This window comes from Asparagus officinalis, chromosome 4 (genome assembly GCF_001876935.1).
Source record: "Asparagus officinalis chromosome 4, Aspof.V1, whole genome shotgun sequence".
In the NCBI taxonomy this organism is placed as follows: domain Eukaryota; kingdom Viridiplantae; phylum Streptophyta; class Magnoliopsida; order Asparagales; family Asparagaceae; genus Asparagus; species Asparagus officinalis.
The window spans coordinates 121,165,488-121,182,007 of NC_033797.1; the positions used below are offsets into that span (position 1 = coordinate 121,165,488).

Sequence of the window (16,520 nt, forward strand, 5' to 3'; positions counted from 1 at the left end):
ATATATCATATATACATATATTATACATGTAAAAAAAATAAAAATTAAAAAAGTTACTATTTCGAGCCGGGCCCGGGCCCGGACCTGATTTTGGCCCGGATTTTCGGGCCGACCTCGGGCCGGGCCGGGTTCTGGCCCGGCGGCCAAAACCGGGCCTGGGCCCGGTCATCAGAGACTGGCCCGTGCCTGGGCCCGGCCCAAAATAGTAACTTTTTTTAATTTTTATTTTTTTACATGTATAATATATGTATATATGATATATATATATATATATATATATATATATATATATATCATATATACATATATTATACATGTAAAAAAAATAAAAATTAAAAAAGTTACTATTTCGAGCCGGGCCCGGGCCCGGACCTGATTTTGGCCCGGATTTTCGGGCCGACCTCGGGCCGGGCCGGGTTCTGGCCCGGCCGGGCACCGGGCCGTGGGCTTTTTGGACACCCCTAAAATTCATAGATATGATAAGAATAAACTATATCATGTAAAATTAACTTTATTTATCTATAACATAGATTTGTATAGCATTAAGTAGTTAGAGAGAATCAGCAATATAATTCACCAGCTATGAAACTAGTCATAGCTCTTTAGTGAAGAAAGAAGACAAATAAGATAAGGGAAATTTTTTAAAAATATATTATTTTTGCTAAATAATTAGCAAAATCGACACCTTTTTTGCCAACAGGCAAAATAGAGATCGATTTTAAAAAACGCCCAGCTCAGAACATACAAGATTAGTAGTCTCATATGTTTTGCGTGAACTAATCGGTGATTAGTGCTCACACAAAACATACGGGACTACTAGTCCCGTATGTTTTGGATGCTCAATTGTTCTGCTCAGCAAACCATGAGACTAGTAGTCTCGTGGGTTTACTGGGCAGAACAAATTAGTCTATGCTTAATGTACGAAACTAGTAGTCCCGTACGTTAGGCATAGACTTTTTTTCCACCACCCAGCAAACCCACAGGACTAGTAGTCCCGTGGGTTTGCTAGGCAGAGGCAAAACATGCACATACCTCTAACTTTGTATACAGTATTATTTGACCAAAATTTTCATAAAAAATATTATCCATATTGTATACATTGATTTTTACAACACAAATCTAAAAAATACACTACTCCGCATTGATTTTCACAAAATTTTCACTACATAAATCTAAAAAATACACAACTTACAACACAAATCCGATGAAATAAACACCGAATAATAACAAGTTTAATCAATTCAGAACATCACAACACAATATACATGTCATATGCATACCAATATGGTAAAATTCTAAACAATTCTAAATATATCAAGTCTACTCATAAGATAATATGTAGTCTAAGCTAAATAAATCCAAATGTATCAATAATTCCATACGATAATATATAATCTAAGTGGAAAAGCTAACAACCAAAAGTCCGCCCCTCCCTCGTCGTCTCCCTCTTTGCACCCGTTCAAATCGTTAGCGGCTTCCTTGGACTTGAGCTTGTATATGCTCGCTCTCTGGTTGTGTGTGGGGCGGTGACGATCCCGCTTGCTGTGATGGACCGGCTTCATCGTCGTGCAAGCAAGATCTACCACGTCTTCGTCGGCGTGCATATAAAGTATCTTCATGCACCACCTGCTCACGACCTTCTTGCCGATCCTTATGAGTTTGTCGAAAAGCTCTACGAACCCTCGCCACTATCCGATGCAAGAATGATACGTGTACTGAATCTTCTGTGGTGGTAGCAATGCCCTCATTTGTAATCCCCTCTACCTCGTACATAACGTCTATCTACAATTATTTGTAAAATATCGATACATATAAGAAACCAAAAGCTAACAAGAGATTGAAAAATCTATGATAATTTTTGTAATTACTTACCCATAGTCTCTCATCTACCCCTCTTGGTACATATCGGGATTGTTACGAGCGAATCTCGATTTCGTCGACCGGAGGCGTGGTTTGAGTGATTATCCAACGTCTGGTAATCCCCCAATACCATCTAATGTAATCGACTTCCTTCATCGGAGGATAAAGCTGATCAACAATAAGTTGATGCCGATCATTCTATCTTATAATGTATGAATGATGGGTATTCCGTCAGTCAATCTGATGGCCACCTTTAAAACCCTTTCTCTCTATTTTTTCGACATATTGTGGAGCGTGCTGCACGAGTCCAAATTGTCTAAACACGCGACCCAGTATGTGCATCTCCATAATTTTAAAACAAATGAGAGGGACTCTGATGTACTATAGCAATAATGTGAGGATCATCAAGTGGCCAACAAGTATTTCTCCAAGGCTATGATCAATCATAACCAGTTCTTGTCCTCTCTGCAATAAAAATGAAAACAAATATTAGAATATAATAATGAATAATTAATATGTGTCTGTAAACTTATGAGTACAAAACAGAGAATAATTAACGATGTAAACGATATGCTCTCTGAATGGTGGCGTAACTGATCATAGAGGACTTCATCAGTAACCTGCCCGAGAAGCATCGTGTATATACCTGCACATACAATTTTTAACTTATTAGTTTCTACCAAATCAATAAGACTATAATAATAAAAAATAGAGATAGAAATAGAAAATATTTTACCAATTAATTGCTATCTACTTGCTCTTGATGAACAACGAGACTTATTATGCTCTAATTGACTACATTGTCCACATCTTATTCGTGACGCTACTCATTCCTGGTCTTGATCCATAGTACCTCTAATGCACACAGAACGAGGTCATCCTACTTGTCTTTTGCATTGAGGTGGTAATATATATAGTATATACAAATTCGGCCAATGACAAGTATCGTCAGGAGGTTGAAAACTCTCCTTATAATAATGATTTGTTTGTTTGGTGGGAAAATTGAAAGAAGACAATTGAGAATATGATTTATTGTATTATCTCTCTAACTGACTTAGAAAAAAAATGAATGCAATTCTTTTAATACAATTTCTCTCTAACTGATTTAGAAAATAAGAAATTATAATCTTCTGGTATCGGATTCCCGATTTACAAAAGAGAAGAAGATCGGTGGAGATCTTCCCCTTTGTTTAAGTCTGAGTTCTTCACGGTAGCAATGAGATGTCTCCCTCGAATGCCCACGTTGAGTTTGTTTCTCATTAACGATCTGACCACCTCGTTTTGTAGAACGTGGTTGATTCCTCTTGATTGACGTTAAGGAGAACTTGCGTGGAAAGTTTAAAACTCTTGATGAGTTGATAACTCAGAGTGAGTTTAAACTCTTGAAAATAGTTGATTTGAACCAAAAATCGGTTAATAAGCCAAGGTCGAAAGCTCCAAGGACTGCTCCAAAAGATGAATGCCGATCTCTCCTTTGTGTAGTTTTGATCTCCAAGATTCCAGATCGAAGATCCCCTCACCCAACTAAGTTTTTCGCCATTTATAGGGGTTTTTAGGGGTTTAATCGCCCCCCTAAAATCTCTCCTTAATGGGGTGTAACCGACCCCATTTCGTGAAAAATAGTTTTGAAACTGTTCAAGGGTTTAAGGGGTGTAATCTTCCCTCTAAAATCTCTCCATAATTGGGTGTAACCGACCCCATTAAGTGGAGATATGGTTTTAAAACCGTTCAGGTTCTTGTTTGAACAAGTAAAATGCAAAAAATACGGGTCCGACCCCTGCGTTTTGATGTTGCAACGCATGGAGGACCCATGCGTTTTGATGTTGCAACGCAGATCCGACCCCTACGTTTTGATGTTACAATGCAGGGAGGACCTCTGTGTTTTGATGTTGCAACGCAGGGATAACCTCTGCGTTTTGATGTTGCAAAGCAGATCCGACCTTTCGTTTTGATGTTGCAACGCAGGGAGGACCTCTGCGTTTTCATGTTGTAATACAGGGATGACCTCTGCGTTTTGATGTTACAATGCAGATCCGACCCCTGTGTTTTGATGTTGCAACGCAGGTTCGACTCCTATGTTTTGATTGTGTAACGCAAGGATGACCTCTGTGTTTTGATGTGAAGAGACCATCAATTTGTGGTCTCTTTTGCTAGAGCGTTACAAAGATCGGCATCTTATAATCTTCGTCTTGGCTCCTTAAAAATATGATAATCATCAGATTGTATCTCCCGATGTTGATTGTGAAGGTTGTTGAATTAGAGCTTTCATTGGTTATTGTGAAGATCGTCAGATTGTAACCTTCATCGATCTACATGAAAGTTTTTAAATCGTAGCATTCTGGAGGTTATTGAATTGTAACTCCCCTTGTTGATGTTTGATGGGGATAATCTATCTGTTGTGATTTTTTTGACAACCTACATTATTAAATACCAACCTGAGCAATACCGATCATAAGGCAATCTAGTGCCACCATCCTAACTGGAACTAGGCGCTAAAACATGTTCACATGACAATTTTTGTAATTGTGGTATACGACAAGTACAACTACACCCCTGGTTATAGAGATGGATGGTGTAAATACCATCACAATCTTTAACCTCCCATTCATTGTCGTTGAATGATTCAATTCTACATGTTCTTACAGCCACAATCCTTTTCTGCAAAATTATTTTATTTTTGGAGTGTACTTACTCGTCCAATTTGCACCATCACTATGTCTCTTATTAAAGTATGCGTTCAATCTATAAAACGTCCTTACAACTAAGGCTTGAATGGCATAGCACGGACACCCTTAAGTACGCCATTGAAACTTTCAGAGCAATTAGTTATCATCATACAATAGCGCACTCCACCATCTTTACATAATGTCCATCTATCTTCGTATTGCGGCTTTAAGTTTTGTTCAACCCAATTGTGTGCTTCTACTGATAGGGATTTAATTTTCTCCCTACAATGCTCATATACTAATGGGTCAGTGGCACACCCGACTTGCCACAATAAATTTTGTAATTAGTCTCTCCATGTTTTTTTCTTAAAACTAGCTCTTATATGCCGCAAACAATAGCGGTGATGATGTGGTGCACTCCACCCCTCGTGCAAGGCTCTTGGAATTCCTTTCATCCGGTCAGAGATAAAAATAATAACTCTTGGACTTTGAACAGTAGGAATGTATCTGTAAATACATAGGAAAAACCACTTCCAACTCGATGTATCCTCCACCTCTACAACCGCGGAAGCTATTGGAAATAGCCCACCGTTTGCATCTACACCGGTCGCAACCAAGATCACTCCTTTGTACTTGCCATATAAATGTGTTTCATCGATGCTTAAGAGCGGACGATAAAAAGAGAACCCTTTGATAGCGGGCCCAAATGCCCAAAATATCTGGATGAACCTCTCCATTTCCGGCGCGATCTCCTTAGACACTATCTCATATTTGGTACCCAGATTTTTCCTCTTAATTGCTGCAAGAAAATGTGGAAGTAGTTGGTAAGATTCCTCCCAATCTCCAAAGATTTTAGTCAACATCTTCCTCAGTGCATCATATGCTTTATACTTGGATATAGTTATTTTTTTTAATATCATACACCCTTGTAATTATCTGTCCCGAAGTAAGATCAAGTTCCCGCCTAACTTCGGACATAATTAGCTTCATGATATAAGCGGTAAGCAGAAGTTGTTGTCTTATGATCATTATTGATAGTCGGATTGCAACATGTATGAAGTCCGTAATAACTTGAGATTATAAATTGACCATTAGATTTTTTTCCTAACAGTCGCATTAAGCTTCCATGAACACTTTGAATTTCTATCGTCTGCAGCACTTGTATTCTCTCCTTGACATTTCTCATTAAAGTAGCACTTTATATGATAGATAGTTGTATTGGTTTTAACCGGCTTGGATTTGACCCGTTCCTGATTGCCCATTCATGTATAGCAAAAACTAAGCTTTCCTTATTCTCGAAAAGATCTTCTTTTTTGAAAGTGAAGTCCTCGGGTAGATCGAAATTAGGACCAGGCTTAACAAACTCAGCTTGTGAAGCATTTATCCACTCGTCATTTTCAAACTCTTCTAGCAACGGTTCTTCAGACTCTACATAATAGTTGTTTATGCAATATTCATCCATCCAACTTACGTCATCATTAATCTTTCCAATTGTACAATGCATACTATCAAGACGTTCCTCCTCTTTAACAACTTCATTATCATCATCGGCATCTACATCCTCATCCTCTTCTATTATAGAACCAACCGGTAAATTAACTAAAACATGACCCGATGCGTTGTGGAACATATCACTTGACCTTGTATCCGAGTCATTTTTTAAGTGCAAGGCACTTTGAGATAACAAGATTTGATTTTCAAGCATACGGGTGAACTCTCCGTGAGCATATGAAACTTCGACAACCCCAGACATTGGAATATTTTCAATGAACAACTCGATTAAGATTTGTTTTTCCGCAAGTCCGATCATGTCATTCAATTCTTTATCATTGGTGGTCTCTACAACAATTGTTCTATTTTCATTTATTAGAAAATTACAGAATACCTTAATGGTTAATTCCAGTAATTCTGTATACTTGCTCCATCATTCTATCGAAATTGTAATTTCTAGATAACATGAATATATTTCTAGAGCCTCCATCATATATAGGCATATTATTTATTCTAACACTCAGTTTTCAATTGAATAAGAAAATAATCGGTATTCCACTCGCCATTTTAACTGAAGAATTAAAATTTATCATATACAAATTAGATTTCTTTTCCATATTGATAATCATAATTAAAATATTTCCTCTAGATATACAATATTAACTAAACAATATCGAGAAATTTATGAAAAATAAGAATTTTATACATTGATGAACTTTCGGATCCCGTCGGCGTTGGAGTGAATAGACGGCATCAGAGAGAATAAACGGCGTCAGCGTCGGAGAGAATAGACGGCGTCGGCGTCAGATAGAATAGACGACGTCGGCGTCAGATAGAATAGACGACGTTAGCATCAGATTTGAGGGAGAAAGAGGTGAGTTGGGTTCGGGAGAGAGAGATCGAGTTTGGGAGAGAGGGAGATCGTGATTGTTGGGTTAGGTTTGGGAGAGATGAAGATCGGGATTGTTGGGTCGGGTTTGGGAGAGATGAAGATCGGATTAGGGAGAGGGGAGATCAAGAGAGAGAGAGAGGGAGAGAGAGATTAGGAGAGAGAGGGAGATCGGGAGCGAGAGAGATCGGGAGAGAGAGGGAGTGGGAGAGAATGAACGGTTGTGCCCTAATTTGGGGCACAACTGGGATTTATATAGTCCGACAATTTTATGGGACTACTAGTCCCGTAAAATTGTCGAGCTCTCATTTGTTCTGCCTAACAAACACACGGGACTACTAGTCCCGTGGGTTTGCTGGGCAGAGCAAATGAGTCTCTGCTTAATGTTCGGGACTACTAGTCTTGTACGTTGAGCAGAGACTCATTAGTTCTACCCAACAAACTCATGGGACTAGTAGTCCCGTGGGTTAGCTGAGTAGAAAAAATGAATGCCCAAAACATACGGGACTAGTAGCCCTGTATGTTTTCTATGAGCACTAATCACCAATTAGTTCACGTAAAACATACGGAATTAGTAGTCCTGTATGTTCTGAGCTGGGCGTTTTCTAAAATCGACCTCTTTTTGGCCTGTTGGTCAAAAAGAGGTCGATTTTGCTAAATAATTAGCAAAATGGTCGATTTTGCTAATTATTTAGCAAAAATGGTCTTTTTAAAAAAAATCTCATAAGATAACTGCATTTACAAGTTAAATTTTCTTTTGGTCCAGTCCAAGAACTAGCAAGATCCTTGGATATAATTTCTTTCTTGCTATCCATGTAGTGTTGGATTTAATCTAATAAATCTATTTGTGGGCACATATGATTAAATCAATGTGTATTGCTATCTTTCAGGATAACCCACTAAAGTGATCAATTAATTTGGGTTAATTGGGTATTTAAATAAGTCATGGGGTTATATGTGCAGATACCAGGTTGTAATTGTGATTTATTGAGGGGCTAAATTACAAAAGTATAACATCTATAAATAAGGGGTTATGGTCCCTAACCTAGGGTTACATTCTCTAATTCTCTTCACCCCCATCTAGAGAGAGAAATTCGGATTTAGAGAAACCCTAAGGTTAGAAGATCATTGAAACCCAAATCAAGATTTCTTCTATGGATTCAGGTATAAGCTTCCGCTCTTTTTAGATTCTTGTTAATCTCTTTGAATTAATCATGGTTATATGGTTTTAGATCTCAAGTTTTGATTTAGATCTAACAAGTGGTATCAGAGCCACATTGATTAATTCTTAGGGATTTAAGTTTTATTGGGTTTTTTTTATCTTAAATCTCTGGTTAAAGATTAAGTTTTTTGTTCGGATGAACAGTAAAGTTTTTTGTTCGGATGAACAGTAGTGAAATTTTTTTCGGATGAACAGTAACTGAAAAAATCGCTAGTGAACAGTAACTTTTTGGAATTTTTTGGATTTTTTTCTTCTATTTTCCTTCAATTTTTTGGGATCTGGAACAAGAAATCATCTTTTGCTTTTCCGATTCTGGATCTGGTTTTGAAAATAAAAATCGAGGAATTTTTTTTTGGGTTTGGCGGTGGCGGTTTCAGTTTGAAACCCTAAGGGTTCATGGCAAAAATTAAGGAGGTGGTTACCTCAAACGAACTTCGCGTTCGTTCTCAAGTGAGCTTCACGCTCAAACTTAATCGAACATCGCGTTCAGTTCTCATGTGAGCCCCGCGCTCAACTCAGGTGAGCGTCAAGCTCAATTTTAACGAACTTCGCGTTCGTTCTCATGTGAGCCTCGTGCTCAACTCAGGGGAGTGTCAAGCTCAATTTTAACAAACTTCACGTTCGTTCTCATGTGAACCTCGCGCTCAACTCAGGTGAGCGTCAAGCTCAATTTTAACAAACCTCGCGTTCATTCTAAGGTGAACCTCGCGTTTGTGCTTCAGACGAACCTCGCGTTCGTGTTTCAGACGAACCTCGCGTTCGTGCTTCAGACGAACCTCGCGTTCGTGCTTCAGACGAACCTCGCGTTCGTGCTTCAGTCGAACCTCGCGTTCGTGCTTCAGTCGAACCTCGCGTTCGTGCTTCAGTCGAACCTCGCGTTCATTTTTTTAACGAACCTCGTGTTTGTTCTCAAGTTGAACCTCGCGTTCATTTTTCAAACGAACCTCGCGTTCGTTCTCAAACGAACCTCGCGTTCGTGCTTAAGTGAGTCTTGTACTCAATACAGTCGAACCTCGCGTTCGAAGTCAAGCGAACTTCGTGTTCACTATGGTTAAGCCTCGGCTTTTCATGGGTCCACTTTGGTATACTTAATTTATTCAATTAAGTTATGGGCCCTAATTAAGCTGTGAGACCCCAATTAAGTTTTTGGAAATTCAGTTGATTTAAATTAAAATTTAAATCTAATTTGGTTTTTAATCAATTATTTAATTCAAATATTATGACACTAAGGTATTAAGGTTGTCTCTCACTCCAATTGATTAATTAAAACAAGAAGTTGCCAAAGTAACCTCTCTTGTGTAGATTGTTCATGAGGAATGTGAGATGTTTATGTGTATGCTTTCGTGTAAATATTTAATCGGCCCAAAGGAAGGTTAATATTTATTTAGACTGTATACACATCTGCGATGATAAGCGTGTGACAATTATAAGGTTTACATGTGAATAATGAATCGATCCAAAGATAGTTTCATTATTTGACATGAGTTATTGTCAATGTTTGATCATTGCAACAAGGTATCACTTACAAGTTAATATTACTGTCCAAAGACTTGATATTAATGTTGTGCCCGATATCTTGGATGAGGATTGTCATTATTTGAATTTTATTGATTATGGTTATTGATGTGAGCATTTTTTTTGTTTTATTTCAGTAATGCATCTGCTGCAACAATTTCTGCTAACATCAACTCAATTCCCATGCTAAATGGGACAAACTTCAAGGTTTGGAAAGAGAACATATTAATTGTTCTTGGCTGCATGGATCTTGACTATGCATTAAGAACTGAACAACCCCAACCTCTCAATGCGGATAGCACTCCTGATGCAAAGAAGGAGCATGAGAAGTGGGAGCGTTCAAATCGCATGAGTCTTATGATCATTAAGCGCGGCGTTCCGGAAGCCTTCAGGGGCATAGAATCCGAAGGGATTACTAAGGCTAAAGATTTCCTTGCCGAAATTGAGAAGCGTTTTGCGAAAAACGATAAGGTAGAAACAAGCACGCTTTTAGCTCGCTTGATTTCAATGAAGTATAAGGGCAAAGGAAATATCAGGGAGTACATTATGGAAATGTCTCATATTGCTTCAAAGCTTAAGGCACTTAAACTCGATCTTTGTGACGAGTTATTAGTGCATCTGGTTTTGTTGTCTCTTCCTGCACAGTTTAACCAATTTAAGGTCAGTTATAACTGTCAAAAGGAGAAATGGACTCTAAATGAGCTCATTTCATACTGTGTGCAAGAAGAAGACAGGTTGAAGCAAGATAAGACAGAAAGTGCTCATTTGGCCTATGCCTCTAAGGATAAGGGCAAGAAAAGGAAGAATGATAAGGAAGCTGCTAAGGGTCCAGTTGAGAAGAAACAACATAAGGATAATCAGGGTTGTTTCTTCTGTAAGAAGCCTGGACATGTAAAGAAGGACTGTACAAAATATCACGCCTGGCGTGATAATAAGGGTACGTTCCTTGCTTTGGTCTGTTCTGAGGTTAATTTAGCTTCAGTACCTAGAAACACTTGGTGGTTAGACTCTGGTGCTACTACTCACATAAGTGTTTCTATGCAGGGTTGCCTGAGCTACCGAAAGCCAAGTGATGTTGAAAGACACATCTTTGTGGGCGACGGACAATCGGTAGATGTGGAAGCAATTGGGCACTTTAGGTTGTTGTTAGGAACTGGTTATTATTTGGATTTAAAAGATACTTTTGTAGTACCGTCTTTTAGACGGAATTTGGTTTCTGTTTCTGTATTGGACAAATCAGGTTATTCTTGTTCATTTGGAAACAGTCAATTCAGTTTATCTTTTAATTCAAATGTTGTGGGAACCGGTTACTTGAGTATTTATGACAACCTATATTTGCTTGATACAATTGCTTCTTACAATGAATCCTTGCATGTGGAATCACGTGGTACTAAGCGTAAATTAAATAAGGAAAATTCGGCGACATTATGGCATAAGCGCTTAGGTCATATCTCAAAAGGTAGAATTGAGCGTCTTGTGTCTGATGGCATTTTGGATTCCCTTGATTTTTCGGACTTCGACGTATGTGTTGAATGTATCAAGGGAAAACAGACCAAAGTGAAAAGATTAGGTGCCAACAGATCTTCGGATGTCTTAGAATTGATACATACGGATATTTGTGGGCCATTCCCTACGGAATCCTGGAATGGTCAACAATATTTTATATCATTCATAGACGATTACTCACGTTATGGGCACCTATATCTTATTCATGAAAAATCTGAGTCTCTGGACATGTTCAAAGCCTATAAAGCTGAAGTTGAGAATCAACTCAACAGAAGAATTAAAACCGTCAGATCTGATCGTGGTGGTGAGTACTACGGTAGATATGATGGTTCAGGTGAACAACGTCCAGGACCATTTGCTAGATACCTAGAGGAATACGGTATCGTCCCACAGTACACCATGCCGGGTTCACCTAGCATGAATGGTGTAGCTGAAAGACGAAACAGGACTCTTAAGGATATGGTAAGAAGTATGATTGCTCATTCTTCTTTACCAGAGTCACTCTGGGGAGAAGCACTTAAGACAGCAGCTTACATTCTGAATAGAGTACCAAGTAAAGCAGTTGCTAAAACACCTTATGAGCTTTGGACTGGTCGAAAGCCCAGTTTAAAGCATTTACATATTTGGGGATGTCCAGCTGAGGCAAGGCCTTATAGGCCAAATGAAAAGAAATTGGACTCCAAAACAGTTAGCAGCTACTTTATTGGATACTCTGAACGCTCTAGGGGCTTTAAGTTTTATGATCCCACTATAAGGAACATTTTTGAGACGGGAACAGCAACATTCTTTGAGGATGTTGAGTTTGGGGGGAGAAATAAGGTTAGAGACATTAGTTTTGAGGAGGAATTGGCTTCAGATCCAATCCATACAGTTACTTTTGACAATATTCAGGTTCCTATACCTGTTGTTGCTCAAGAAGTAAATCCGGAACCTCAAGATGATAATGTTGAACAACTCCCTGTTCCAGAAGAACAAACTCAACAACCTCAAGAACCAGTGCCATTAAGGAGATCCACGAGAGAAAGGAGAAATGCTATTCCGGATGATTATATTGTATTTCTCCAAGAACATGAGGAAAGTAGTGGAATGTTAGAAGATGATCCAATCAACTTCTCTCAGGCCATGAAAAGTTCTAACTCTCAACAGTGGATTGATGCCATGAATGAAGAGTACAAGTCTATGCAAGACAATAAGGTTTGGGAACTTGTCCCATTACCAGAAGGTGCAAAACCAATTGGTTGTAAATGGATTTTTAAAACCAAGCGGGATGCAAACGGTAATGTGGAGAGGTATAAGGCACGTCTTGTGGCTAAAGGCTATACTCAAAAGGAAGGCATTGATTATACAGAGACTTTCTCTCCGGTTTCATCGAAAGACTCTTTCAGAATAATCATGGCACTTGTTGCTCATTATGATCTTGAGTTACATCAGATGGATGTTAAGACTGCATTTCTCAATGGAGACATTGATGAGATGATCTATATGGTGCAACCAGAAAACTTTGTGTCGGGAGACCCAAAGAATATGGTCTGCAAATTAAGGAAATCCATCTATGGACTCAAGCAAGCTCCTCGTCAATGGTATCATAAGTTTCAACAAATAGTTATCTCGTTCGGTTTTGAGATGAACATTGTTGATGACTGTGTATATCACAAGTTCAGTGGGAGTAAGTATATTTTTCTGGTTCTGTATGTGGATGACATCTTGCTTGCCACTAATGATATAGGCATGTTGCACGAAACCAAGAGATTTCTATCAAAGAATTTTGAGATGAAAGATCTTGGGGACGCCTCTTTTATATTAGGGATCCAGATACATCGAGATCGCTCTCGGGGTATTCTTGGATTATCACAAAAGAGCTATATCGATAAGGTACTTAAAAGGTTTGGCATGCAAGATTGCAGACCAGGTGACACCCCTGTTGCTAAAGGAGACAAGTTTAGTCTCAATCAGTGCCCTAAAGGTAACCTTGAAATTCAGGAAATGCAGAAGATTCCTTATGCTTCGGCTGTAGGAAGTCTAATGTATGCTCAGGTATGTACGCGTCCGGATATTGCGTACATTGTTGGGATGTTAGGCAGATACTTAAGCAACCCTGGTATGGATCATTGGATAGCAGTCAAAAGGGTTATGAGGTATCTTCAGAAAACAAAAGATTACATGCTCACATACAGAAAATCAGAGAAATTAGAGGTCATTGGGTATTCGGACTCTGATTTTGCTGGATGCCAAGATAGCAGGAAGTCTACATCAGGCTACATTTATATGTTAGCAGGAGGAGCTATATCATGGAAAAGTGTTAAACAAACACTAGTAGCTTCCTCCACTATGGCAGCAGAATTTGTAGCTTGCTATGAGGCATCCAATCAGGGAATATGGCTGCGAAATTTTGTCACGGGACTGCGCATTTTGGAAAATGTTGAAAGACCACTAAGGCTATATTGTGACAATAAATCTGCAGTAATGTATTCCAATAACAACAGGAGCTCAACTAAATCAAAACATATTGACATTAAGTTCCTGGTTGTGAAAGAAAGGGTACAGAGTGGACAGATATCCATAGAGCACATTGGGACAAACTCCATGATAGCTGATCCTCTTACTAAGGGATTGCCACCTAAGGTCTTTCATGAGCATACTGCTCATATGGGTGTGGTATTATTTGAGGATATTATGTTTTAGTGGGAGTTTGTATTTGTGGTGCTTTATGTTTGGTTGTATTGTCTGATCAGAATAAAGTATTCAGTTAAGACACTCTGTTACATTATGTTTGGTTTTGACCTCACTAAGGAGGACCAGTTGAAAATAGACATGTACTGATCACATTGCATGTAATTTTCATGCTGCACATCCATGATTGATCTATGTCGTTTGATTGTATTGGTATATGTGACCAGTTAAAAATAGACATGTACTGATCACATTGCATGTAATTTTGATGCTGCACATCCATGATTGATCTATGTCGTTTGATTGTATTGGTATATGTGACCATTGATGGGTTGAGTCACGATAAATGTGATGAAGACCGCTTTGATCCTATATTGATATAGTCAATGGACGAGATTGTTCAGAAATACCTTTTCAGTGATAGCAATTTTTGAGCTCATAAGGTTATACACAATTTAAGGAATCATATGGTGCCCAAGTGGGAGATTGTTGGATTTAATCTAATAAATCTATTTGTGGGCACATATGATTAAATAAATGTGTATTGCTATCTTCAGGATAACCCACTAAAGTCATGAGGTTATATGTGCAGATACCAGGTTGTAATTGTGATTTATTGAGGGGCTAAATTACAAAAGTACAACATCTATAAATAAGGGGTTATGGTCCCTAACCTAGGGTTACATTCTCTAATGATCTCTTCACCCCATCTAGAGAGAGAAATTCGGATTTAGAGAAACCCTAAGGTTAGAAGATCATTGAAACCCAAATCAAGATTTCTTCTATGGATTCAGGTATAAGCTTCCGCTCTTTTTAGATTCTTGTTAATCTCTTTGAATTAATCATGGCTATATGGTTTTAGATCTCAAGTTTTGATTTAGATTTAACAAGTAGTTCCTTTGTTGCAGACGGACCCCTTTAGATTATATTTGTCGATCGTGTTACCCTTGGTATACTTTGGAAGACATCGACTTTCTCTAAAAATTTTTGAGACCATCTGAGGTTAGAAGAGTTGAAAATGTTAAACTCAGCGGTCTATCTGCAACAATGAAACTAAAAGGTAGTAAGATCAAAACTGCGGCACGACAGGGGTGTATGCGCAATCTCCGCAGTTTTCTTTCATCCAAACCAGTTGGGAGAACACACAGATGCATGACATGATTCTTAATTTTCAAGACTACCAACCAAACCATCTCATATTATTAACAACATATCATATCAACAAGTCCCAATTCTGGAAAGCCAATATATATCTATACAAATTGAGACGCATGACGCGCAACTACGTATCCAAATGCTTCTCAATAGTTGCACTCAGGGCACTCTTCTTTACAGCACCAGTTATGCTCTCCTTCTGCTCCCCGTTCTTGAACAGCAGCACGGTTGGTATGCTCCTGACCCCGTACTGACTCGCCATACTCAGCGAGTCATCGGTGTTGATCTTGAAGCAGGCAACCCTACCCGCATACTCCTTCGCCAGCTCGTCCATCACTGGCGCCATCATCTTGCATGGACCGCACGATGGTGCCCAGAACTCGACCAAAGCCACGGGAAGTTTGCTGTCAAGGATCAGCTCGCCCCAACTGTTGTCGGTCACCTCCAACACTGTTGAAGCAAGTTTTGTAATTTTGAGCTTGTTTAATCTTTGACACTTAAAACTCGTAAGTTTGGGATGTTTGGAAAAGACCCACATGTTTTGAATTTTTTCTGCTAATCCTCCCACTATGTTCGATCATAAACTTGTAAAAAGGCCAAAATATCCATATCAAATAAACACACTAAATATTAAAATAAAATTAAAGCATTTGTGAAAATCTCCTTCAAATTTATTAAAAGGGATATGAATTTTATTTTTGTCATTAGGACGGATGCAATACTCAGGAGCACAGTTTTAAGTGACATTTCTAAAGTTCCGGGTTACCTGAAAACTGGCGACTTGAGGGAGGTCTGTGAAATTTATAGCCATGTAATTAGATGCAATAAGAAACGAGTAGATGTTACCTTGATCGAATGTGTCGGTTGCGTTGCGGATGAGGTTGGTTCTCGGTTGAGCCGAGATGTTGCGGGGAGGGAAGGAGATGATTGAAGAGGAGAGTGTTGTTCCTCTCTTGTGTGCTTCTTTGTTCGTGAGGAGATTGAACTTTTTGTCCTTGAAGATGGAAGCTCTTGCGGTGAGTTGGAAGCTGCAGGCTTCTAATGCCATTGGGGGCCTTCTAGCTTACTGTTGTTGCAAAAAATGGTGAAGGGAAGATGGACGTTTGTGTGGCTTGAGGATGAACTCCTTGTGGATATGTCTTTGGATATCGTAAGGTGGCTGGGGTTTCGTTTGTCAATTGACGTGGGAAGCGGGCCAATTGGGTTAGTTGCGGATAGATCCCTCTATAGCTCTATTGTTGCGGTGATTTTTTTAAGGGAAAAATCTCTTTTAACCCAAAGTTTTACCAGAACTTATTTTAAAACCCACTCATTTTTTCAAACACCAATAGACCCACTGTATCTCATCTCATTTATTTTTAAACCCAACATGTATAATACACCCATTTTATGTAATGTATTTACCCAATAAATTAAAAATTCCTAAACTACCCCATCCCCAAATATAACTCATCCCCTCTCTCTCTCTTCCCTCTCTCTTCCGTTTTACTTTCTCAAAGAGTCCAGGAGAGATTAGGGTTTCGACGAAGACGGGACTGCGACGACG

At 38.9% G+C, this 16,520-nt stretch overlaps 1 protein-coding gene across 1 annotated transcript; it reads right to left on the reverse strand.

Moving 5' to 3' along the window:
• Positions 14,988–16,152, reverse strand: LOC109838051 (thioredoxin 1-like). The gene is made up of 2 exons (XM_020406499.1): positions 15,821–16,152; positions 14,988–15,424 (listed from the first exon to the last, which is right to left on the reverse strand). The coding sequence occupies exons 1-2, from the start codon at positions 16,020–16,022 to the stop codon at positions 15,102–15,104; spliced, it is 525 nt and encodes a 174-aa protein (XP_020262088.1). The 5' UTR covers positions 16,023–16,152; the 3' UTR covers positions 14,988–15,101.

What these genes read in the sequence shown, in the direction of transcription:
- LOC109838051 (XM_020406499.1), bottom strand. Translation starts at nt 16,022, where the DNA reads ATGGCATTAGAAGCCTGCAGCTTCCAACTCACCGCAAGAGCTTCCATC. An exon ending in AACCGACACATTCGATCAAG is followed by an intron (nt 15,425 to 15,820) that starts GTAACATCTACT and finishes TTGCTTCAACAG; the next exon opens with TGTTGGAGGTGACCGACAAC.